Below are 27562 nucleotides of genomic sequence, written 5' to 3'. Positions count from 1 at the left end.
AAAATGAGTAGAGCTCAAAGCTCCAGGGTCCTGCTAGCAGGAGCTGGAAAAAAGAACTGAAAGTAACTGCCTCTGGCTGTGCATCGTGGGATACCGGGGGGGGGGGGGGGGGGGGGGGGGGGGTCTCTGGAGACTCTTAAAGGCATGGTATCCATTTGCAGACACATAATGGCAGCCTATGGGGCTTCTCTGTTCAACTCTTTCATCTCTATCATGAAAAAAACCCAAAAAGGACTTTTGTGAAGGGGAGTTTATGTGTTGAAACTCCGTAAAATTGCTAAATTTAAAGTTAATTGGCTATCTTTTTTCACTTCAAGATGAAGTAATGGCCACTGTAGCCTAGTGAGTTAGGCAGCATTATTGTCTCTTTAACTCTTCAGTGTCTATGCAGGCCTTCCTGAAGAAAGGAAGAAGATGACAACTTAAGAAGATATATCTAATGAAGTGCTACGGGGTCCACGCACATGAGCGGGACTATTTACATGATTATGACTATACACGGAAATCCCCTACAACAGAACTATAGATTCTGACAACCCTAGACAAAATCACTGCAGTATTGTGTGTTTTGCACTTTAAAAAGTGTTTGTATAAAACAGTAATGAAATCTCATATTTACAGGATACAAAAAATCAAAGTGCTTTATGCAGCAAGCTCAGACCTTATATTGATAATCCACAAGTTTGGGCTTTCACTCTAATTTAAATTAGGTATCCTCAAGCTTCAATGTGAACTAAAGACTGGTTGTTGGTGGGATGCATCAGTGAAAGGCATACTCCAGCCAATATATGTACCCCAAGGCAATTTCATACTTGACCTTATATCAATATGATTTTAATAATCAAAATAAGCAATAAACAGACAGTAAAAAATATTAACATTTTCATCATAAGCAAATCAAAATTAAAATTTTTAAAATCATTTAATCAGTCAAAGAAATCATGACAATGTAAAAGGGTACTATTCTGAAGAAAAATATACATTTTCAAATGTAGAAAAATGTTTTAATATTCTTTACAAACTGTACAAAATGAATACACCTATACAATTTTTTACAATATCTAGTGCTTTCCGCCTTCATACCTCCGATATTCATGAGTTACAATTTGTCAAGTAGAGCAATCCATGGTCTATTACAAAATGGGAACGTAGCAAACTACTTATGCACAGATGTTATGGACTCACTTTAATCACCAAACTAAAATAAAGCCATGTATATGAACTAAGTACACCAGAGAGAAGCATAAAAAAAATCAAGCACAGATGACCAAATAAAGTGAATAAAAATAGCTGCCATCAGAACTTACGCACAAACTTTATAGCATTCCACCATATGTAGGTTCTGAACGCAAAGACCGGAGGAATAAATAAGAACACAAAAAATAAGTGGTTAACTTTAGTTCAGATTCCATCAAATGTACTGTTACTGGATTGCAGGCAAGAAGTAGGAGAGCATTTTTTTTTGTTGAAAATCTTATAAAGTTTCCAAAAGTGGCAGTTCTCTCAAACAGCCTACATAACGGTTTTGAGTTTTTCAAAAGATATATAAGCCTAAATTAGGCAATGCCTTTGAAAACAAAGCAACTTAAATACATTAAGATAAACGGCGAAATACTTTTAAAGGAACAATGAAAATCAGTGTTTTGAAATTAATAAATGATGTACAAATCTAAAGAGGTAAAACAAAACCTTTTCATTTACAGACCTGTGGTCACACCATAGTGTAGTAAACTAAATGAATTGCACGCATGTTAGTAAATTCTTATAAAATGCAGCAACCACAGACAGTTTTCCTTATTAAGGCAGAAAACCTACACAATTACAGAAGTTGAAAGATACAGTTTAAAATACACAGAGTAGAAACACAAAGGAACGATAAAAAACTGGAGACCAGACAGTGTTGGAAGTTCAGCTTATCTTATAAAATAAAAGAATTGGCAGTGGGCCTTTATCAGTTTTTGAGAGCTCTCAAGTTTCCAAATTACATGCGTGGATACCCGGTGCCCAGATTTTGTCCTCCTATTCTGAAATTTGTAGTTCGGATTTTTTTTTTAAAACACCAGAATGCAAAGAACACTACTCATGAAGGATGTCAGGAGCAGGATCTTAGCCGCTGCCAAAGACTCAAACATAATATCTGTATTTCATCCAAAGCAAGCAGGCTAGAAAGCATTTGAAATATGATAATATCTTTCACCAAACTGTGGAAAACCACCAATTTTGAAGGGCGACACTTTGATAACACGGTCATGAACCTTGATTACGCGAAGGCTCTCTGCTCTGTGGAGTTAAATAATAACTAAGCTCTCAAATTAACGTCAAAGGACCTTAAATCAAAGGTGGCATTTCATTGGGTGGTCTAAAACTGCAAGCACTCAATCGTACGCACATACTTAAATAGATTATTTTCACAAATACATGCATTTTGATACTAAATAAACTGTGGGAAAGATGCACATGCGCATTCCCCTTCTTGTCACCGGCACTCAATAGTCCTCATCATGACTGCAAAATATGAAAGGTTTCACTGTGACATTATGAGCAACGACTAAAGATGGACAGGAACACTCCTATTGATTATTTTCTTCCAATTATGCTTGGTAGAATGGTGAAGTCGATGATACACCAAAGATACAAAATTAAGGTATTTCTTGTAGTGTCACTGGGCAGAATCAACCATAAAAGAGATTAACGACTGCATTCTGGACAAATTATTCGATGGTACCAAGCACTAGATCCAGGAAAGACTAGGGGAAATCCGCTGCCAGGCTACACAAAATCGTTTTTGGTAATTCCAGGTTTATTCCTTCAAAATAATGCAGAAACCTAGAAAAAAACAAAAATACAAGAGAATGTTGACTTGTAGCAACAATGTTACACAACATAATACATCCTGAACTGACATAAGGGAATATGCCTACCAGCAATGCTGGTTGTCACTGGGGCTTTGTATTACAGAAGAAAACTTGTTTTATGTGGACCATTGCAAATAGCGACAATTCTTATTTCAGAACCAGTGTTCGTATGTGTGAGAAAGTGGCTCTATATGTACTGGACCAAAGTAAGGTACAGTGTGTATAGAGTCCACAATCCCCAGAGGTATAACAGAGGTTAAAGTCAGGTCTGACCTTACTCTCTCAAGTGGTAGCTTGGCCGAGCAGTAAGGCAGTACCAGACGACAGTGTAAAGCATTTGTTGTACACACTCAGTCAGCAAAAGGTTTCACACACTCAAGAACTGAACTCTAGGCCAATTGTTTTTATATCCAAAGATATAGTTGTTTTATTTTTAGAATCAACAGGTATCAAAATATACTTTTCTCGATATGAGTACTCATGTAATTACTTGGCAAAGAGGCAATACACTTTGTAAACACAATAGGTACAATGGTTGCAGTAGGCAACACAATTCTAAACACAATTTATAATTGAGCTCATGGGTTTTTCTACATAAATGCAGCTGATTACTTTATAGATTACTTTTGTAACTTCATGACTGGATCCTAATTCAGTCCTGCGGTCTAGGCTAAAAACGTTTTAGTTATTGCAATGATTTGTAAAGAATATAAAGTTATTTTATAAGTTGACACTTAGAAACTTTTCAGTGAAAAACCAGCAATGTTATCCAATGGAAGGAAATTCAAAGCACAGGTAAAGTAGGTTCTCGTTACTTTTGTAACCCAATACTAGACTCCTAGGTTCAGCACTGGGGTCTCTACCTAAGACAGGTAAGTAATTGCGTTTTAGCAGTTGGTACGATTTTTAAGGAATATTTGTAATTTTCAAAAGTAGACCGAGAAAATTTCACAGAAAAACAGTCAATGGTTTCCTGTGGACGAAATTTACATTACTAGTAACCACAGTTTTGATTACTTTTGGGGTTCAGTACTGGGCTAAAAGATACAGCACTGGCTTCTCCCCTGATTACAGGCAAGTACTTCGGATTTCGATATTCGGCTGATTTTAGATGAATATTTTAACATTTCAAAACTTCACACTTAAAAAGAATTTTCACAGAAAAACAGTCAATGGTTTCTTACGGCAGAAATTTTGATTACTAGCAAACACGGTTGTGATTACTTTTACGGTTCAGTACTGGGCTACAAGGTACAGTACTGGCTTCTCTCCTCATCACAGATAAGTAATTCAAAATTCGTTATTCGGCTGATTTTAGATAATATTTAAAGTTTCAAAACTTCACACTAATTACGAGTCAAACCAGTCAATGTTATCCTATGGCAGGAAAGTGAGTCATCTGTTTTCAGGTGAGTACTCGACTGGTTAAGTTAAGGTTCCGGGCATAGACTCAGGAGTCCGCCAGGGTCAGGTAGGTACAGTTGGTACACCCTCAGCAGCACAGGGGCGGCCGGGTACAGAGGTAGTTAGGCCCAATGTTATCCAATGAGAGGCAGGGGGGGCCTTGGGTTGGTGGCTGCTGGCTAGCAGGCCACGCGGCTGTTGGAGCAGGGCTCCTGGTCATTTTCTCAGCCGTCGGACGCTCAATGTTATTCAATGAGGATCTTGAAAAGGGAACAAAGGCTGCAGGCTCGGGGATGGTGGATCTTCTGGAGCGACCAACACTTCGAGGGGTAAGTTGGGATCTTGGAGGATAGGTAGACACCCAGGAGTTGGGCACAGGGGGCCGTGGGGCGCCGGGTGCACAGGTGTCTTGAGGTCGGGAAATCGTACCCCCCCTGCTGTTCGCGGTCAGAGGGGTCCTTTGTCTTGAGGCTGCAGGCGTCGTCGGGGTCATCGAGGAGGGTCCTTGGGCACTGGATTCCAGGTCAGAATCGCCGGGGGGACGTCCTCAGTGTCTTGATTCACTCCGGCACAGGCCAGGCTTGGAGGGTGCAGAGTGTACAGGGTTTGCGGTTCCGGGCTGATGCCAGGGCTTGTTACTTGCTTTGAGCAGTACCACTGCTCATGGGAGACCCAGGTAGTCAGAGTCACAAGGCAGTCAGGTCTTCCGGGGTTTTTGAGGTTGCTGACCACTGGAGACGCTGGGTTTAGCAGGAGCAGGTTCTAGGGTCGGCAGGCCGGTAGTGCTGGGGCCAAGTCAGTTGGTGTCTTCCTCTTTTTTAGCAGCTGCACGGTAGGTCTTTGTGTTCCTTGTTCTTTTATGTTTCGGAATCTGGATCTCTAGAAAAAGGTTCAGGATGCCCCATAATACTAAATTTAGGGGAGTTACAGGTAGGAAAAGTTCAGGGACCAATGGGTCCCTTTCCTGGGGTGGGTACACCCCCTAGCCTGCTCCTCTCCTGTGGGAGGGGGGCAGGAGCCTAGCTGTGATGGCTCCCCATCTTCAAGATGGCAGGAGCCCGGGGTCATGCATCACCTCGCCTCTCCCACATGAGGGGTGGAGTTGGCCCCCCCCCTTTCTGACGTAGGTTTTCCCGCCAGTCTTCCCGCCAGAGTGGGGGTCAGAACTGGTGGGGGCCAGTTGCTGGGAACAGCAAGTGGTCTGGAGAAGCTCACAAAAGTGGAATGCCTTTGAAGCTTCCCCTGCCCATCCTGAGGGAGGAGGCTTGGCACCTCGTCCCAGGATGTGCATTGTTGCAGGCCCAGGAGAGCGGGAGCTCTCCACCCAGGGTTCCAGCAACATGTCTGCTGTGTGGCAGCCTAAGCAGCCACTCAGTTAGGACGCTGGTTATGGGTTAGTTTCAGGGGGCAACTAAGTTGCCCTCTGTCGTACATTGTACATTAAATCTCACACTGGTATCAGTGTGGGTTTAATGTGCTGAAGTTTGATGCCAAACTTCTTAGTCTTCAGTGTAGCCATCATGGTGCTGTGGAGTTCGTGATGACGACCTTCCAGCACCATATACTCTTAAATGGCAGCACTACACTTACAGTGCCCAGGAATGGACCTGGGTACTGTACGGGTAAAGGGCTCAAGCAACTGTACCCACACCACTGGCATAGGGCACCCAGCTAGAGGGGTGACTAAGGTATGCCAGGGCAGTGTATTGTGGGCATGGCACTGTTATGTTGTGTATTATGTAGTTTCTCTTTAATTGTGTTCATTCCATGTTCTATGGAACACTGTCACTGTGTTCTACATATGTCATATGTATTCTGGGTTATTCAGTTGAAGACTGTTCGGCTACCTATCTGGCTGTGTACCTGCTTACTGAGGATTAAACTATATCAACCTATCTGCAGTGTCTTTCTTCAATTTAACAAGTGGCGACGATCGGGATTTCAAGCTTCATTTCTTCAATACATTTAAATTAAAAAAAAAAAAACCTTGTTCTATGTAAATCAGTGAGCAGAGACGACGTTGGGAAGTGCTTCAAGACGTACTACTGTGAAGGACTGCTAGACTACGAGCTATTTTTGGTGAGCACTGTCTGAGTGTTATTATCGGCATTTTTATTATTATTACGCTCCTGCGCTCTGTGTCTCAAAGTACCCACCGTTATCCTTTAATAAAAATGCAGTTCTGAATCGGTGCGCGAGTCTGCCTGCAGTGTTGAACGCTCACGACTCTCTTCACGCTCGCACCTCCGTTCTTCTTCTTTGAAGATTCTTGGCATTATTCCCACGTCAAACGTTCTACGTGAACGTGGCGCGTCATTTTGGATTGGGCAGGCCTTCTCGAGTTACAGGAAGAAGTTTGAACACTCGAGTTACAGCAAGCAGTTTGAACAACTTGTGTTGTTTCAATCGATTTCGGACATTTGAATAACCGATTTAAGGTACTGCTTTGTTAATTTTAATTATTTTAACAAAATTACTACTTGGATTTCATCCTGGCATTTCTTTCTGGATTTTACGTTTTACCTGATTTTAATTCTTCTGGTGGTGAAGAAAGGACAGCGAGGAAAGGTTATTTGAGGAAAAGTTCCTTATCAGCTTATCACTCTTTCTCTCTGAACAATTCCACCACAAAGACTTATTATTAAAACATCATTCCTTGTTTAATTTCAACATGAGTCAACAAACCTTTTCTTTAAGTAATCCGCAAGACTTCTGGTCAAAAGGCTCTACACTGGATTTGAAATGGTTGGAGTGGAAAGACTATTCTTTAAATTATATAGAGAATGTTGACTCGGATGGTAAAATGTCTGCTGAACAAAAGAAACGCATTCTTTTACATTCCTTGGGTCCACAAGGCCTTAAATGCTATAATCAGATGAACAAACCTATTGTTGGTGGTGGGGACAGTAATGTTTTCACTGATGCCTTGTCTAATTTAGATAAGTATTTCGCCCCCAAGGTCTGTATTGGTATTACACAATACAAATTATTTCAAAGGAAGCAGTCTAAAAATGAAACGGTTGATGACTATGTTGGTGAATTAGAGAAAATGGGTAATGATTGTGCTTTTGGTGGGCTACTAGAAGATTTGGTTTGTGATCAAGTCGTCATGCATGCTAATAATCCTGCAATTCAGGAACGTCTCTGGATGAATGCTGATGCTTGTTTAGATGACATTCTAGCTTTAGTTCGTAAGGCAGAAACTTCCAGCAGATGTGCTAGTGCTTTGAAATCTGAAACTCTTAACAAAGATGTTATAGCCAAGGTTAATTCAAGTTAAAAAAAGAACAGTAGTTTTAAACAAAATAATGAAACATGGACAAAGCCTAGAAATAGCAGTGAACCTCCAAAATGTTATAGGTGTGGGAGTTCTGAGAATTTGGCTTTTGCTAAGTCGTGTCCGGCTAAAAAGAGTAAATGTGGTGCTTGTGGACTGTATGGTCATTATACTAAAGCATGTAGAAGAAGGACCAGAACAATTGAATGTATTCAAGAGGACGTTGTCTCTGACGACAACGCCTCTAGCAGTGATGATCAGGCCTCTGAGTGTGCAGTTGTCTTAAAAAATAAACTTCTTCTCAACATTCGTGATGGATGTTTACTGGTCGACAATAAGCCTGAATGTTGGATGCACATTGGTGGCGTGCGTGTGAGTGTATATGCTGATTCTGGCTCACCCTATACGATTGTCAATGAAGACGTTTGGCGTAACTCTTTCATTGACAGGATTGGTCCAAAACTATCTCCGTCTGATATTGCCCCGGAGGGTTATAATGGTGGAAAGATTGATATTATTGCTTTTCGTTGGTTGAAATTTGAGTTTAAGAATCGCAAATCTTATGGCAAGTTGTATGTTTCTAAAAAAGGACCATCTGTGTTGGGATGGAAAGATCAAGGAGAATTACATATAATTCTTGATCCCAATTCTGTGGAGAAAGTGTTGGTGATGGATGAAGGCACTAAAACAGGTGATGAACTTTTAAAGAAATTTCCTTCTGTGTTTCAGAAGAAAATTGGGAAACTAAAGGATTTTGAGCATAAGATAATTTTAAAAGATTCTGCTGTGCCGAAAATCCATAAGGTCAGAAGCGTACCAATCGCTTTGAGAAAGGATGTTGCATCTGAACTTGATAGATTGGTCTCTTCTGACATAATTGAGCCAATTGAGGCATCTGCTTGGGTTTCTCCCTTAGTTGCGGTGAAACGTTCAAACGGAAAATTGAGATTATGTGTGGATTTACGCCATCTTAATTATAATATTGTGGTGAATCAATTCCCCTTGCCTAAAATTAATGAGATGTTAGCCTTACTTGATGGAGCTAGATGGTTCATCACAATTGATTTATCTGCCGCATACCACCAGATTGCTTTATTTAAAGACAGCAAGCAGTACACTGCCTTTATAACCCCTCAAGGATGTTTTCAATTTAAGAGAATGCCTTTCGGCTTGGCTGCGGCTGTTTTCCAGCGCTTAATGCACAGGTTGTTTTCCACTGTAAAGAACACAGTTTTTCCAAGACGATATTCTCGTTTTTAGTAAAGATAAGGCAGAACATGATAGTTCTTTGGAAAAAGTTATGAGTATACTAGACGCTAAAGGTTTGACTGTAGAATATACCAAATGTACCTTTGCCAGCGATCATGTTACTTATTTAGGTCATGTCATTGATTGTGATGGCATCAGACCAAAACCTAATTTAATTGATGCAATTAAGTGTGCTCCTTCTCCCAAAGGAAAAGATGTTAGATCTTTTATAGGCCTAGCAGAATTTTGCTCTAAATATATTCCAAATTTTGCCACTAGAACGTACAATATTAGACAACTGTTGAAAAACAAGGCTAAGTTTGTTTGGTCTATGGAATGTGAACACGATTTTGAGGACATAAAAAGCTGCATCACTAAATCGCTTCGTTAAAAAGTTTTAATCCTGAGGCGCAAACCATTATCACTACTGATGCAAGCATTAAAGGTTTAGGTTCTGTTTTATCTCAAAATGGTTTGAATGGCAAGGAACAAATTGTAGCTTATGCTTCCAGGTCACTTTCGTCTACTGAAGAAAAATATTCTACCATTGAAAAAGAAACTTTAGCATGTGTGTGGGCTGTAAATCATTTCAGAGCTTTTGTGTGGGGTACAAGATTCATTTTACGCTGTGATCACAAGCCATTACTCAGGGTTTTAACCACTGAAGGAACTATTAATACTTCTGCAAGAGTTGCTAGACTTGCCATCAAGTTGCAAGATTTCTGTTATAAAATGGAATATGTACCTGGGAAAGAGAATTGTATAGCTGATTTTCTTTCTAGAATGCCAAAACACCTTGAGGAATGGGAGGATGAATTGTGGAACTCTTTTCAGGTGGCTTATGTTCAGGATTTAGAAGGTGCAGGCATTTTGAAGGAAAAGTGGGACGATGAATATCTCAAAGATGAGGAGTTAACTTTGGTGAAATCACATCTAGCTGAGTCCTGGCCAAGGAGAGTGGATAGTAAACATCCCTTAAAGTCTTTTTGGGAGGTTAGATTTGATTTAAGTGTTAGAGATGGTAATATCTGGTTTGGCGAAAGAGTCATACCTCCAAAGACTTTGCGTTTGTCCATCATGGCTTTATGCCAAGAGGGGCATTTAGGCATTGTTCGTTCTAAACGCACTGTTAAGACTTCTTTTTGGTGGCCCGCAATGGATGTAGATATAGATAGATTTGTCAGGAATTGTAAATCATGCCAGGCTGCTGATAAATCTTTAGTGCTGTGCAAGCCTTCTATGGGTACTATGATTGGACCCAATTCACCCTGGGAGCACACAGCTATTGACATTATGGGTCCCATTGGAAATGAGCATAAGTATATTTTGGTGTTAATGGATTTGTTCTCAAGGTGGCCTTTTGTAAAAATTGTGAATAGAGCTGATACTGTGTTGCGTTTTTAGACAAATCTTTCACCTTGGAGGGCATTCCTTCTGTTTTGTTAAGCGACAATGGTGTTCAGTTTATGTCCAGTAAAGCAAAAGAGTATTTTAATAGATTAGGTTTCAAACACAAAACCACGGCTCTGTATAACCCAAACAGCAATGGCATGGTTGAGCGTTTCAACCGGGTTATCAAAAACACTATTCAGATGTCTCCTGGTAACAAGGATTGGGAAACTCAAGTGTTGAAAATGGTTTGGTATTATAGATATATGTGAGGCCACGGGTTATCCTCCTTTTGTTCTCATGCGTGGAAGGAATCCAAGAACAAAATTCACACCTGGATGGTTGTTTAAATCTAATGTTGTTAATTGGTCTGAAAATTTTGTTAAGGAAAAAAGTCAGTCTTCACATCTCAAGAGTAAAGTTTGGTATGATGCCAGGCATAATGTGAAAGATGTTGATATTGTTATTGGACAGTGGGTAAGAGTTAAGAAACCTGGTAAATCTCCTAAGGAGGAAAGTCATTTTTATGAGCCTATGCAGGTTGTGGGAATTTTGAATAATTCTGTTTGTCTTACTGATGGACGGGTATGGAATCTTAAAAGGATAGCTAAGTGTTCTAATCCTTTGGATCCCCTTAACAAATCTTCTGATTTGTTTGTTCCAGCTCCTTTTGATTCTTTTAGCAAATCCTCTGATTTGTTAGATTTGGATGATTTGATGTGCTCAACTTCTACTGTGTCATCCAATGTAAATGTCCCTAATGAAGATTTTGTTGTTGATTGCTCCAATTTTGCTGTTCCTGGTGTTTTTGGTTTGGCCAATCAAGATGGTTTGGTAGTTTTGCCTGTTCCCGGTGTTTCAGGTTTTGCCAGTCAAGAAGCTTTGAATGTCATCAGGTCTTCTAGGCGTGAGAAAAAGCCTCCTGTTTGGTTGGCTGATTATATCTCTGAAAGTTTTCCATTGTGAAAAACATCTTTTTTTAAAAAATTTTATTTTTATTTTTTTTTGTTATAGGAAGGGGATGATGGGTGTTAGTTTTAGGTTTTTCTATTGTGTTCTGAGGGGGATGTGTTATGTTGTGTATTATGTAGTTTCTCTTTAATTGTGTTCATTCCATGTTCTATGGAACACTGTCACTGTGTTCTACATATGTCATATGTATTCTGGGTTATTCAATTGAAGACTGTTCTGCCTCCTGTCTGGCTGTGTACCTGCTTACTGAGGATTAAACTATATCAACCTATCAGCAGTGTCTTTCTTCAATTTAACAGGCACACAGGGATGTGTGTCATGTCGACTCTTTGTTTTGTTCTGCACTCACACAACCTGCAAAGGCAGTGTGTGTCAGGGCACTGGGACTCTAAGGGTGCCACAATAAGTGCTGCAGCCCTTAGGGCCTTCTCAGGTCTCAGCCCGGGGGGGGGGGGGGGGGGGGGGGGGAGAGGAAAGGAGGAGGTGACTGCAACAGAAACCCACTTTCCTACACTGTGCCCACTGAGACTTCAGATTCCCCTTTAGAGCCCTAATATACCACCTGGCTCAGCTTACAAGAACAATGCAGGAGGCTAGTAGGGAAGAGCCTCAGAGCTTCTATCACTGAGATTGAAACACGGGGATCACAGCCCAAATGTCCTGGGTTCGCTGCAATGGAGGCATGGCCCTGAACCATAGTGTTCAAAACCACTCCTATAAAAGGAAGCCTCTGTGAAGGAGTCTGGTGCAACTTCAGTACATTCATATAGACCCCCAATGATTTCAGGAGGTCTGGAGTTGTCTGGAGGTGGCCCAGCACAGACTGTGGTGAGCCAGTCTTCAACAGTGAGCCTTCAGGGAGGGGAAAATTGGTATCACCAACTTCTGAAGATGAGCGGCGACCACCACTATCACTTTTCTGAACAGTCACGGAACACAGATGAGGCAGAAGGAGAGCAAAACAAACTTTTGGCCTACCTTAAACCGCGAGGAAAGTCTGTGGGAAATGCAGCAGGGGTATATGAAAACACACATCCTGCAGATCGAAGGCTACCTCCAAGTTGCCTTGATTTAGGACAGACAGAACCTGCATCAGGGTGAGCATTTTGAATTTGTCCTTCTGCAGAAAGACTTCCATCCTTTGGCAAGAGGATAACACACTGTCCCCATTTCGGAGTTAGAAATACTCTTGATGGCCCCTTTGGAAACTAGAGCTCGTACCTCGTGCAGTAAAATGAATAGTTGCTCCAGAACTGCCTTGATGTGGGAGGAAGTGGATGCTGGTCGCAAAGCAATGGGAGGGCATAGCCATGCTGAACGATCTGGGTGACTCATCTGTTGGATGTCATGAATTGACAGAGAGCAGTTGTGAGCCACTAAAGGGTGAAGTAAAGCAGCTTGCAAACGCATGAATTAGAATTCACCTAACTGGTGACATTTTTGACCACTAAACTCTCAGGAATAGAATGCTGTGTAAGACAACCAGGGTCGCCAGGTGCCAGTATATAGAGGCCCGCTGTAGCACGCGTGATAGAGGATTCACTACGTATGCTTGAGCGGCCCTCTATGATGTTCACTGGCTGCCTCTGTGACAGGAAGCAAAGGCCCTTTTAAAGTCAGATGTTGCTCGTTCACAGCTGACTTTTAGGGGGCCTTTTGCGAAGATGCCTTTGTTGCAGGCCATGCCCAGAGCACCGACACTGCCTGCACCCTCGGATAACATTGGGACTGCAGCAGGGGGCCTCCCTGGATCAAGCCAACCTGCTTCCCTCCTTGCTGCCCGCAGAACCGCTTGCTGCTCTTCAGGCCCAGGCCATTAGGATTGCAGAATGGGCCCTTTCATTAAGAAAAAGGATTAGAGCACTCTCCAGGTATGTACTGCAAATGATAAAACTACACAATAAAAGGTGCTAAACCTAAAGATAGTGCACAATTCCAGGAAATAATATACACAGAAGTTGAAGGGGTGAATAATGCAATGGGGATCAACATTTTCCTCTGCTCAGGTACTGTGGTCCATGAATGTTGTGGGATCCATGCTCTAGTGAGCAGAATAATTCACCGTCTCATGCATTGAACTAAAAAGTACTGCACACATGTAGGCAGGCACAGAAGGAGTGATTGCTGCACATTGATAGACACGGACACAAAGAATCTGAAGTGATGGGCAAATGAATACTGGGCAATTGAATACTGCACAATCACAGGTGTTAGGCAAATAAACACTACAATTCCAGGTTTTAGGCAAAGAAATACTGCAAAATCACAGACATTCAGGGTAAGAAATTCGTCAAATCCCAGCAGTTAAAAACGTTTTTATTTTATGCATTGTGCTAATAAATTTTGTACAATCCTTAGTAAACAAGCATTGAGAAAAATGTATATCAGACCAGTTAACAGATAACCTTGCAGTTACTATATGGGCACACAAGGTTAAGGTACTATAACCTTGTGTGTCCATATAATAACTGAAAGGTTACCTGTTAACTGGTTAGACATACATTTTACCCAACGGTTGTTGTCTTGAGTTACAGACTATCTATGTCCTCTGGTTGTGCTCTCAATGTACGCTTAACAGGGGTCCTTGCAGGTATTACATGGACACACAAGGTTACAGTACCACTGATTTGTTTTGAAAAGGTGGAGATTTTTTCTCTTTAGTCCCACCCCCATTGACCCCGTGTGGCACTTGGCCACAAACCACACTGTAAATTTGACCTCCGAGACAAAATTTGTGAGTACCTATGGCTTAGATAAAGTGGCCATCAGTGTCAGATAGGGCTTTGATGACTGAGCAAGGGTTCAGAGAAATCATGTCCAGGTTAAAGGACTTCTGTGAGGACGTTGTCTTAACCTCACCAGAAGACAGTTGTTCAACTGAGGCGCTAGACTTAGGTCAAATCACTACAGCGAAGGAAACAGGACTCCATTGTTCGACCAAAGGGGGAAACAAACCTGGTATCAAGGGAAGTATCAAGCCCACTGGTCTCATGTAAATCCATGTATAAACTATCATCAGCATGTGGGGGAAAGTCATCCTCATCCTGGAGGTAATTTTCAGAACCTAAAAGATGATGGAGCCTCTGAGGATGGTGTATTGTCGGGAACAGAGTGCACAGAACTGAAGTCAGAGCACAACCTCTGTAATAATAATAATAATAATAATAAGCCATTTATTGAGCGCCTGGTTACACAGAGAACAGTGTGTCCCCGCGCTAACTGCTGCTAGGATTTCAAGAGGCAGATGTTAGTAGAGCCAAAAGGAGGGAATGGTTACATAGTGGGGAACAAGAATGTCTTGAGTTTTCCCCTGAATCTGGATTCAGAGGGTTCCATTCGAAGATGGAGCGGGAGTTCGTTCCACTGTTTGGAGGCTAAATACCTTAATGAGCGGCCACCCATCCTGGCCCTCTTGACTCGGGGACGTTTGAACAACATCGTACCGGATGATCTTAAATTCCGGATGGGGCGATGTATACTGAGGAGTTTCTTTAGATAACCTGGGCCTTTACCTTGAGCGATGCGATGTGCAAAACAGAGGACTTTAAATTTAATCCGTTCCCTGACTGGGAGCCAATGAAGCTTGGACAGCGCGGTCTTCCCAGAGGCTCTACGAGGAAGCCCAAGCACAAGGCGTGCAGCAGCGTTCTAAACACACTGAAGTTGGTGAAGGCCTTTCACACTCAAGCCTACTAGCAGGGCATTCCCATAATCAAGGTGGGGGGTCACCAAGGCATGGACGATAGTCTTTCTGGCTTCAATAGGGAGGAGATCTAAAACCTTCCGAAGGACCCTCATTATGCGGAGACACCTACCAGTCACCTTGTTGACGTGGGACTTATAAGAGAGGTCTGAGTCAAGCAATACGCCAAGGTTTCTTACCGAATCCACAGGAATGGGAGGGCAACCCAATTCAGTAGGCCACCACCTATGAGACCAAGCAGATACTGCTTTCCCAACCACCAGCAGTTCTGTTTTTTCGCCATTCAGGCGCAGGCAGTTGTTGTTTATCCATGATGCCGCTGATGACAAACAGTTGGAAGAATTAGTGGCCTCATCACTGTGGTCGGGCGTAAGCTTGAATATCAGTTGGGTGCCATCAGCGTAGCTGACAATGCCCACCCCAAACGCTTCCACCACGTGAGCCAGGGGTTCCATATAGATGTTAAACAAAGTAGGACTCAAACTTGAGCTCCGAGGAACCCCATGGCTCACCTTCCTAAGGGAAGATTTGAAGGGTGGGTAGTGAATCTGGAAGCTCCTATTGGCCAGGAAGGAGCGTATCCACGCCAGTGCTGATCCTTCCACCCCCATCTCAGAAAGTCAAGACAGCAGCGTTGTGTGCAGCATGGTGTCGAACGCTGCACTTAGGTCTAATAAAACCAACGCAGCTGTCTCACCTTCATCTACTATCTCTCTGAGGCACTCAGTGGAATAGAGAACTGCTGACTTCGTGGAGTAGCCAGATCTAAATCCTGATTGTGAGGAATGGAGGACTTCCTCCTCAAGATATTTCATGAGCTGCTTATTAACAACCTTTTCTACAACTTTAGAACAGAAAGGGAGGAGGGAGATGGGGCGGAGATTTTGGAGTTGGGAGATATGGATGTTGGCTTTCTTTTTTAGAGGGATAACCTGAGCAGTTTTCCACGCCTCAGGTACATAACATTCCTGGAAGGACAATGTCACCATGTGGCTTATATGGTCAATTAGCATGCTTTCCAAGACTCCTTTGCAACGCGCCGGTGGGCATGCATCGCTGGGAGAGCCGGATTGTATGCTGTTGACGATACATAATAAATCATGTCTTTCAGGTGTTTCGAAGCATGTAAGATGGGATTTCCTTATCGAGCTAGAACTGTCTCTCGCGTCCACATGGTGGCATGAAGGATCGACATTGGTTTGAAGGTGGCATGGATTTTGTCGACTTTTTCTAAAAAGAAATCCGCTACAGAATCACATATCTCATTAGAATACGTGTCTTGAGCTTCCATTCTGGATGGAACCGTAAGCTCCTTATAAATAACGAAGAGTTCTCTAGTGGGATTGTCTGCCAACTCAATCCTGTTCTTAAGATAGATACTTTTCAAAGATCTTACAAGTTTTTGATATTTTTTTAACTCCGTTCCATAAAGAGCTTTATGTTCTGGAGCATAATTTTTTCTCCAACTCCGTTCCACGATTTTGCATTTGGTTTTAGCCATTTTAAGTTTTTCTGAGAACCAGGGGGCAGTTCTAGATTGCCTTGCCGGGGGTTTGGTAGTCCAAGGCGCTACCTTATCCAGAGCGTTGGACATCCAACTTTCATAATTGCTCCATGTCTCATGTAAGGTATTACCTAAGGGTAAAGGATGTTCTGATAGAGCGTTTCCAAACGTGTCTGGGGTAAATTTCTTCCATTCCCTACGCTTCTGTGGTAGGGATATCCTGGGTCTAGTTTCTAAGGGCACGTTCTTGATTTCGAACGGGATGATGCTGTGGTCCGACCAGATCGTTTGAATTGGAGAGGAGACCTTAATACCCTCCCAGTTGGCGAAAATAGGGTCCAAAAGGTGGCCAAGTTGGTGTGTGGGGGCTGTAGATAACAAATTAACCCCCAAGGGTTTCAATGCTGTAACCACAGCTTGTGCCTCTCTACACTCTATATCATCGAAGTGGATGTTTAGATCGCCCAGGATGAGGAACTTTTTATATCTGAGCACTGATTGAGTTGTCAGTTCCAGAAGTTGGTCCCCAAAGTGTGCTGCACCTCCTGGCGGACGGTATATCAGTAAACCATTGATGACGTTTTTAGGTCCAACTCTTATAGTAAAAAAGCCACTCTCACTATTAAGTAGTGAGGTCTTAACTAGGGTGCATACTAAATCTGATTTATAAATAAGGGCCATCCCCCCCTCCTCGTTGCTTTTCTCTATCCAGTCTAAGTAGACTGTATCCAGGGGGGATAGCTTCGAGTGCATCTGGGGATGAGGCTTCATCCATCCATGTCTCTGTGAGAAACATTGCATCCGGACTTCTGTCTCTTAGCAGATCGTAAATCTCGGTTTTGTGCTGAATCATGGATCTACAATTCAGTAATATCATATTTAACTTAGCTTCTTCTGTCTCGTCCCTCCTCAGAGATGGAAGGGTCTGGTTGCACGCCTCGCAGTAGGGGGGCAGTGAATCAGCCCATACAGTATGGTAGCAGCTATTATCCAGACTCTGGCGTAAGGAAAGCAAATCCTGCTTAGAGTAGTATAATGTATTCCTGTGCGTACCCGTAGGGCCAATAGGCTCAGGAGATCCAGGGGGACCTGCCCCGCGCCCCGGTCGATCACGGACGGGCGCAGATGTTGGGGTCGAGACTGATTCAGCTCCGGGTAGGACATCAGAACCTTAACTGGATTCCCCTCTAGAACCAATGACATTGGTGGGAGACACTTCTATTACAACGCAACTTTTACAACGCTGGATCCATTACATCGCATGCCTTTACAACGCATGACATTACATAGCAGATGCTATTACAATGCATGCCATTACAATGTAAGTATAGGTATGTATATAATTTTTTTTATTTAATATTATTTTATTAATGTAATTAATAATAATAAATAAATATAATAATTTATGTTTTTTATATTATAAATTAAATATATTAATTTAAGTAATTTTATAAAATAAGTATGAATATAGGAGTATATGTTTTGGGGTACTGAGGTATATGTTTTGGGGTGTTTGGGTATTTTTAGGTTTCAGGGCTGGGTTTGGGTTTTGGGGTACAGGGGTATTTTTAGGTTTCAGGGCTGGGTTTGGGTTTTGGGGTACAGGGGTATTTTTAGGCTTTAGGGCTGGGTTTGGGTTTTGGGGTACAGGGGTATTTTTAGGGTTCAGGGCTGGGTTTTGGGGTACAGGGGTATTTTTAGGTTTTAGGGCTGGGTTTGGGGTACAGGGGTATTTTTAGGGTTCAGTTTTTTTTAAAAAACGACTAAATAAATTAAATTAATTAAATTAAATTAATTAAATTAAAATAATTCCATTTTTTAAATTAATTAAATAAAATTAATTAAATTAAATGATTAAAATAAATTACTACAATTTAAAAATTAAATTTATTTAATTAAATTAAATAAATTAAATTAATTACAATTTTTAAATTAACTAAATTAAATTAATAGTATTAAATTAATTACATTAAATTAATTTCAATTTAAAAATTATTTAAATTAAATTAATTAAATTAACTTAATTAAATTTTTTTTAAAAAGATATACTTACCTATACTTACGTTGTAATGGCATGCGTTGTAATAGCATCTGCTATGACATGCGTTGTAAAGGCATGCATTGTAATGGATCCTGCGTTGTAAAAATCGCGTTGTAATGGTATGCGATGTAAAATTATGCGTTGTAACGCCATACATCCACATTGGTATGACTCGATGAAAGAGGAACCATTGCAGATCTTGATGCCAGAGTGAAAGTCGGTCCCTTAATTTGGTGGGGAACCTACAATGGGTTCCAGGGTCTCCGAGGGCGAAGGAGACGGATCTATCTGCAGTAACCCGACTGGATGCCTCTGGGGATCCTTGGGGCTCAAATGTGCAACAGAGAGAATCTAAAGACTGCTAATAATACACATATGGCCACTTTAACATGTGGTGCAGCCAATGGCAAAAGGACCTCAGAGTGCATCAGGATAATTTGTGGAATCGGCTCCTCAATTGGAGATCGGGAGTGAGAGGGACCATGATGACTTCACAACTTCTCTTTTGACAGAGAGTGACTGGATGGGATAGACTTTCCCTACGCTTTCTTATGTTTTCCCTTCAATTTTAATTTCTCCATACCGGATGACTTAGACCATGAAGGTGGCCTGCCGCAGAATCAGACTTCTGGAGTAGATCTGGATCTCAAATTAGGCAGAACTTATGCAATTCCTAATTAACATGACTTTAATTTTTAGTAGTCAAACAAAAATATCAATGGTTCATCAGTAGGGTAAGGGTAGAAGTTACCTTTTATAGGTACCATAGAATACATTTTGGGTCAAACAAACTGGAAACCACATCTGAATTCAGTTAAAGCACTTTCCTGTGTTCTGAGGTTACACAAGTTAAGTAGGGTTTTTGGAGGGTGTGACCTGATCCAGGTTGTACAAGCTTTTAAGGCGATGGTGAAAACAACATTTCTTTATGGTAAAGAATTGTTTTTTTTTGTATGATATTAGGACTATGATTATATGAAATAAATTGGAAGAACAGTGTCTAAAAAGATTTATTGGCATTCCTCAATCATCTATGGTCAAGCGATAAGAACAGAACTTAAACTCGTCTCCTGATGTTTTATTGAAATTGTGAATACAATTTTGGAATAGGTTCCTGGCCAGAGAGGACAAAATGTCCTATTTTTTAAAAAAAATCTTTTAAATCATGAATTGGTGGGGGCTGAGAGTGTAAGAGCTTTTAATGAAATCTTTTATCTTGCTCTCTTTACATTCTACCACTTTATGATTACAAGGAGAATGTCCTCGATGGATTTTAATTAGAAAATGGAGATTTTGTCTTGAGAATATAACTTGAGAAATATACGCTTGAAAATGTCAGTCAGCCACCGAAATGACTCATGGTGTGAAGATGTGTAACCCTACAACCCAAGATTGCGAAAAACTATTTTGAAATATAGTTTCGGTATTAACCCAATATTGTATGTTAAGAAGTTACGAAATGCAACTCAAAGTTGGTGGACATTGCAATTGTGGTATGAATATGAAATGTGCAAGCGCACACATTTTATTGGATTGTTGGTTTTACATTGGGAAAAGGCCTAGATTTTTAAAGTCTGTTTGAATGAAATACAATAATAAAAATCACCAGATAGCCTTAAGATTTTTATGTACTTTGCGTTCATTAATGCTAATAATTGCAGGTGGGAAGTATTTTTAAAACAATAGAAAAGAAAAAGAAGGGGTATTCATTTATTTGGGCATGTTATTTGCTTGTTTTTTAATTAATTTAAAGTAATTCTTGTATTTGAGCACTTAAATATTGAGATTAGTTTCTTAATGTTGTTAGATACGTCTACGTTTTACAAATAGACTATGGTGCCAATAAACGTACTTTCGGACTGACTTCTTCCTATGATCAGAGATTTACAGCTTTGCTTCACAGGTCCGGATCTCCACTTGGTGCATGAAGGCACAGTCGTCCCAAACACCAAAGGCACACATCATGAGGGTCCATTAACGACATCAGTTTTCCATAGTCAATGAATAGTTACCCTGTAGTTTTAGGTGAGGACACTGTTCCCTTGCTCACTGCGTTTAGACTGGAAGGTTGTTGAATACCAATGAAAGAGGCAGCAGAGCTACGGATCCACGTTGCACCACCTAGCGGCATGCATGAGCACTGCTATTAAAAGTTTTCATATAGTCTGCTGTCGGGGAATATTCTAAAGATGAGGCCATCTGCAGTTAGAAGTGTGCATCAGAAAGTCCATTCCTACCATGTTAATGGGAAAATGCAACAAAGGTGGTTAGGGGAAGTGAAACTTTCAATGGCTGCTTTGGCCAGTAATTTATTTGCCAGTAGTGCCCGAAGGATACAAAACTAGTGCATGAAAATCCAACTATACATTTTAGAGGAAGCCTTGAAACCCCATAAACTAAAGTCCTGTCAGAGCACACCTCAACCAAGTGATCAAGAATGATCCCCTTCAATACCCATTTTGACTACTAACCCATAGCGAGGCTGCTCCCTGGAAGGTTATAAGCAGCTAGTTTACAGGGTATACGGTTTAAAATAACTTATTAATTCTAAGATATGCCAATACCATTCTCAAGAGCGCAATTCTTAATACACCTGCTTGAGATCCTTTCATACAGGGAAAACATTTCTAGATTTAAACGCAGTCGTGGTCTAAGCATTCAGCAATACAAGTATACTTCTTTGCGTTCCTCTCCAAGTAAATAGGTGTCTGGATAATGTGATGTTTAATTGTTTTGGAGTTCATTATTCTAGGTCACCCAAGTGGTGGTCTCTAGATCTTGAAGATACTTTGTAAAAATAGGCTAAAATGATGAAAGGGTTTGTGCGCCACCAGATACGGATCAAACTGCTGTTCTGTTTAAATTTAGTTGAGATCTAAGGGTAAGGGCTTGAAAAAGAGTCTTAAGCAGTGCCAGTGCAAGTTCATGGTTTTAGTGGGGCCCACATCTAGGATATTCAGCCAAGGAATCACACCATAAATGTGAACAGGTAGACATAATGCATTTGAGCGGATGGACTTAATGCGCTTTCTGCCTTTTGGGAATGCAAATTCGGCTTGCTTGACAAAGATAAGTAAGGTTGTGTTGATGTACATAAGCCCTAAGGTAGATGGCATGACTGAATAAAAACTAAGCAAATGCATAGACTTATTTGGAGGTGGAATGGTTAAAAGGTTTGGGGAAGTGGGATGGTTAAAGGTTTGGGGAAGTCTGCTTCTACCTTTGCCATTCTTGAGAAAGTGTCATAACTGGATTTCACACAAGGAGGTGATACGTAACAAAGCAAAAAAAAGTGTTTTTCTGTTATTTTGCTTTGTCCCACGAGTGCACTACGTCTCGGATTAGTCTCTGACAGGTGCCAGAGAAAACTTGCAGAACGACTTAACACTATGGCTTTAATTGTCCAGATATGACCCTACAGAGGGGTTTCCTTTAGGTGGAGCCCCCATATCTACTTTCTGGTCTAACCATTTTTTTTTTTAAGTATTACATTTTTACATTGATGATTAAAAAACAAATATCAGCGGTGCACAAGGATAACTTTCACATTTGTAATTATCAAATCTAGATATCATTTTTAAGTTCCCATGTGGATTCCGATTTTATAGTGAAATGTCTTTTCAAGCCCTCGCTCAATCGGTAACAAGTGATGGTTGAGAACTTACCACATATGCATTCTAAAGTCCTGCAGCCTTTTCAAATAATTGTTTTCTACCCTGACCCCACCTTTATGCTCTCTCGGTTTAAAAGACTATCGCTCATGTTCTGGACTTCTTATCCTCTTAACACGTAGGTAATTGTTTGCACCATCTAGCGCAGATCCCCCCCAGCATTAGTAACTGCTACCTGAAAACTGATCTTAAAAAAAAAAAAAAAAACTAACTCATACCCAAAAGATTTGGCAAATTTTTGATCTACGATCTACTTCCTTTTCTGGCAAAATGCAGCTGTATCCAGGGTTCAAATCCTTTTTGAGGAGAATGGCTGGTTTGTTTTCTGCAGGTTTCCAGCTGGGGAGGAGTAGCAACTAGTCTTTTTGCATGCTCTGGATGATCTATGTTATAGTTTGATGGCTGTAGTGTTGGGGTTCTGATTTTACACGATCGGCCAGCTATTTTAACACAGCTGATGTCGCTGACCAAAAGGTTCCACGACCTTTGATGTTGTTTTAAGGCCTTAGCCAGGCTCTAGTTGCTGACTGGCAGAACTTGTGCTGTGTTAAGGGAGCTAAATGGGGCATTCTATGTGGGGGGGGGTGTTAGTTTCACTGCAATGCTTGATGCAGCTTTTGATACGTCACCATGTACTCCATGAACACATGCTTATTTGTACTCCGATGAATCACAGCTTTTAGGAAAATCTGGCCAGCAAGGGGTTGTCTCCTGTAACGTCAAACTATTTGTCTACTCTCTCCACCTGTTGAGCAGCAATATGATTATGAACGCATACAATTTCTTAAATCTTAACGTCTCAAAAATGCCTGTTCTCTTCCTCTATAAAAATTATTTTAAAGCTCTTACTAATATTCAAAAAGCGATGTACTCTAGAACTCATGACTTCATCTCCTCCAAATTGGCTTGATGAAGTAGAGTAAGCTAATTTGCTCACGTTTACATCCCAATGATCCGCAGAGTTACGTCGTGAGATACTGCTTCCTTTGTTGCTTGGTTCATCTGTGGAATTGTTCACCCTTGTGAACGCCTGTGCAAATGTACCTTTGAAAGTTTAGGAAGCTGCTTAAAACAGCTACACATCAATTTACCATATATGATTTTCCTTGTGGCTGTCTGAGTTGGTCTGATATGTGTCCTTCCAGCATTGAGAGGCTCACAAGAAAACATGCTTTATAAACCGAAATCAACATCGTGATTGATAATCCTGAACACAGTTCAGCACACAGGGATCTGTTAAAAAACTCCCTTTAACAGATGTTAAAAAACTCCACACCCCATGGAAAAACGACTCAAGTGCCTGCCCACCATTAACTGGAGTAAAGGCGCAAAAGTACTGAAGTTAGGTATGTGTGTGGCTGCTGGATTGCAATCTGGGTTCGACCTCTGGTAAACCTGGGAATTCCAAGTACTCCTTTCTGGCAAAAGCATACCTACTTTTCCTCATAGGTGCGCAAGAGATATTGGGGAGTGGTATTCCTGCAAAGTGTGTAAAGCAGTCAGCTCCCATTCTGCCAAGAGGGTTATAGGCAGTGACCGGGGCATACGCCTGGTCACTGACATACACACCTGAATCCAAGATCTGGACCGGTAAATTCATTGTAACTGTCAATGGAGACTGCAAATAGGAGGCCTCGAAATCCGATGGAAAAAAAACCACAACTTCAGCCATCGAAGGGGTGTGGGGGGGCGGGGGGGGGGGGGGGGGGTATCGATGTAGTCGTTGACATGGTCATTGATGGAATCTTTTGTAATGGAACTGTTGATGGGGTCATAGATGGATCTTCTTGGTTGGTCACAGAATGCCCACTTTTAAAACTAGTGTGGTCAATGAGGCGGTCTATGATGATGAAATAGTCTCTATCACTGCAGAGAATGATTTCTTTGTTAACAAAAGGAAAGCGGACTACAGTTTTACCGAGAAAGTCAACAGGACTTCCACTGAACCAGTACTTGGCATGAAGGAGGCTCCAAGACCATTTCAATGCCTTTTTTGTGATTTCATTATGGAGGAGCGTGGAGCAGACACTGTCCTAGTAAATTCAAATTTGCGATCTCCTTGAACTCTGTTTTCACCGCTTTTTCAGAAGTGCTAGGTGGGACACCTCATAAGGGGCATCCATTTTAGAGGGGTAGCTCCTTTCCCTTTAAAGGCGTACGGTACGCGTACCCCACGATTAAAAAAAAATAATATTTTTTTGCACTTGGTGGTCCATCTGGGACCCCCTGTGAAGGGCTAGGAGGTCAGGGGGTCTCTACCCTGCCCCCTTTTCGCATTTTCCACTCTTGTTTTGTGCTCTCTTGTGCCTCACTTCTCCTGAGGAACAAGATGGCTGCTCAGGTGGTCCCACAAGGATAGTAGCATATATAAACGTTATCCGCTAATAGAATTAGCATTTACAAAACCGTGGAAATTTATTGAAAAAAAATAGGTTTCACGCCTGATATAGTTAGGAATTAGCATTTAAAAAAAACCTTGCAAATTCACTTAAAAAACCATAGGTTTCAGGCCTTATATAGTATTAAAGTTAGGAATTAGCATTTAAAAAACATTGCAAATTCACTTAAAAAACCATAGGTTTCAGGCCTTATATAGTTAGGAATTAGCATTTTAAAAACCTTGCAAATTCCCTTAAAAAACCATAGGTTTCAGGCCTTATATAGTTAGGAATTGGCATTTTAAAAACCATTGAAATTGTTCCCATATAGTTAGTTGTACTAACTATATTTTGCGCACCCGCAATCCACAGCTGATCATGTCACATATTACATCATTCATGACATGGTCAGTGACATCACTGAGGATATCATTGATGACATCTCATTTGACATCACTGATGATATCATTCATATGATAATACGATGCACCTCCTCACACTCTAATATAACCTTTGATACACCCAGTGTTAAATACAGACTACCATTCTTGAAACCATTGACACACCAATACCAGTTACTACATTCGCACTCACTGATTCCTAGGTCTACACACACATTCACTCATTCACCCATAGAATCACTCATACATACAGTCACTCATCAATACAACACTATCATATGCACTCATACACCTATACAGACACTCACACACTGCCACTCATCATGGAGTTACTCACACACCTAGTCAGTCATGCAAAGTATCAATCGCACTTCCATTTCCTCAACTATACAGTTATACACACACACAACACCTTACTTATTCAAACATATACTAACAACATACTTACTCTTATATAATCACTGATAAAAAAATACACAATGATCCATACAGCCACTCTCACATTCACTGGCTCTCATGTATAGTCATTTATATATGCCAACTCTCACATGCACTGTGTTTTACATATGTACTTACTTGGACATGTAGCACTGAGATATCCATTCACTCACCAACACACCCATGCACACAGTCAACCGCCCATATAGCTGTTTCCACATGCACTCTTGAACTCATACACCTAGTGAATCAACTGCTCACACATCTATTCACAGTCACACACCTCCCAGCCACCCACACAGTCTCCCATTCAAATACTTTGGCAACCAATCAATAACCCATATAGCCACTCATATGGCTACTGATCAACACATGCAGCAGCTTACACAACAACAGACATACTGATGCACACATTCAGACAGTTTAGTCACTAACCCATGCATTTAGTAAGACATGTTTAATCACTCACTCATACAGTTACGCACCTACTAAATCCTTCATCCAGACACTTATACATCCACTCATTCTTCAATATGTAAAACATATTTAAACTTTACAGAAACACAGTCACTGGATGATGTCATCAGTGATGTCATTTGAGATGTCAAATGAGAGGTCATCAGTGATGTCATTTGAGATGTCATCAGTGATGTCACGGACCAGGTCATGAATGATGTAATATGTGACATCAGCAGCAGTGGATTGCGGGTGCGCGAAATATAGTTAGTACAACTAACTATATAGGAGCAATTTCAATGGTTTTTTAAATGCTAATTCCTAACTATATAAGGCCTGAAACCTATGGGTTTTTTAAAGTGTAAGTATATATATATATATATATATATATATATATATATATATATATATATATATATATATATATATATATATATATATATATATATATATATATATATATATATATATATATATATATATATATATATATATATATATATATATATATATATATATATATATATATATATATATATATATATATATATATATATATATATATATATATATATATATATATATATATATATATATATATATATATATATATACACACAATGCAGCCTCCCATAGACATGCTGAGCAATGTTGCGAGGAAGAAATGCGTTACTTACCTGTAACTGCAGTTATCCAGTATTGGTGTCTTTCATGGATTCACATGCCTGAATCATTCCCAGTCGTCGAGATGGGAGTCCCCGGTACATAAAGATAGTAATGTTCTATTAGACATATAGAGAAATATGCCTAAGGGCCTCACCATAGTAACATATCCTTGTTCTTTTGTAGAAAGGACAAAACTCTAGAGAAGAGCCAATCAGCTAGCACCTCCCTCTAGAACCCTCCTGGAAGGAGCCTCAGTCCCTCAGATTTTCGGAAGCACCGTGCTAAACCAGTACATCACAGAGAATTAGATGGGTCCTTCCAGGGGAGGTGGGAGGGATGCATGTGAGTCTATGAAAGACACCAATACTGGATAACTGCAGTTACAGGTAAGTAACGCATTTCTTATCCAGTATTAGGGGTGTCTTTCATCGATTCACATGCCTGAATCAGAGTAGCAAGCAATGATGAGCACATTTCGGATGGTATAGAATATACAAGTCATCAGATAATAACATATCAAGTGACCAATAGAAAAATCTATTATAAGCAGCAATACCATCAAACAAAACAATAAAGAAATGTGCGTACATGGAAAAAAGGATGGTGGGATGAAAGGAAGACCCACCTCATTGAAACAGAGGGCGAAGTACTGCTTGTCCTACAGCAGCATCTTTCAAGAGTTTTGCATCCAGGCAGTAATGCTTGGTGAAGGTATGTGGTGACTTCCATGTTGCCACTCTGCAAATGTCTATGATTGGTACCCCTGAGAACAGCGCCATGGATGTAGGCATCGCTTTATTAGAAAGGGCTCGTACTTTAGAATCAGGGGTTGTCCTGCCCGATCGTGACTGAATGCAATAGCTGCAGAGATCCAGCGAGAAATACTTTGCTTAGTGAGCGGAAGACCTTTCCTGGGTCTACTGTAAGCTACAAAAAGTTGGTTGGCTTTACGAAAGGATTTTGTCTTCTCAATATGAAATTTCAGACAGCGTTTAAGGTCCAGAGAATGTAATGTTCTTTCTGCTGCGGTCTGAGGATTTGGAAAGAAAGAGCGCAAGACAACAGGCTCATTGAGATGTAAGTCCGAGGGGACTTTTGGTACAAATTTTGGATTTGTTCGCAATATTACCCTGTCTTGCCTGAATTGGAGAAAGGGCTC

General features: G+C 40.8%; 1 protein-coding gene across 2 annotated transcripts in view; it reads right to left on the bottom strand.

Moving 5' to 3' along the window:
- Window positions 1-903: 903 nt before the first annotated feature.
- Window positions 904-27562, bottom strand: part of ATAD5 (ATPase family AAA domain containing 5) — a 413976-nt gene continuing 387317 nt past the window's right edge. For both annotated transcript variants that reach the window (XM_086930884.1, XM_086930885.1), the window contains one exon: window positions 904-2826. In XM_086930884.1, the coding sequence (XP_086787010.1) occupies window positions 2748-2826 (79 nt within the window). In that variant the 3' untranslated portion in view covers window positions 904-2747. The remainder of the gene's footprint in view (window positions 2827-27562) is intronic.

This window comes from Lissotriton vulgaris, chromosome 7 (assembly GCF_964263255.1).
Source record: "Lissotriton vulgaris chromosome 7, aLisVul1.2, whole genome shotgun sequence".
NCBI classification, from domain to species: Eukaryota; Metazoa; Chordata; class Amphibia; order Caudata; family Salamandridae; genus Lissotriton; species Lissotriton vulgaris.
The sequence above is the reverse complement of the archived record's forward strand: the minus strand, read 5'-3'. Positions and strand labels throughout refer to the sequence as shown.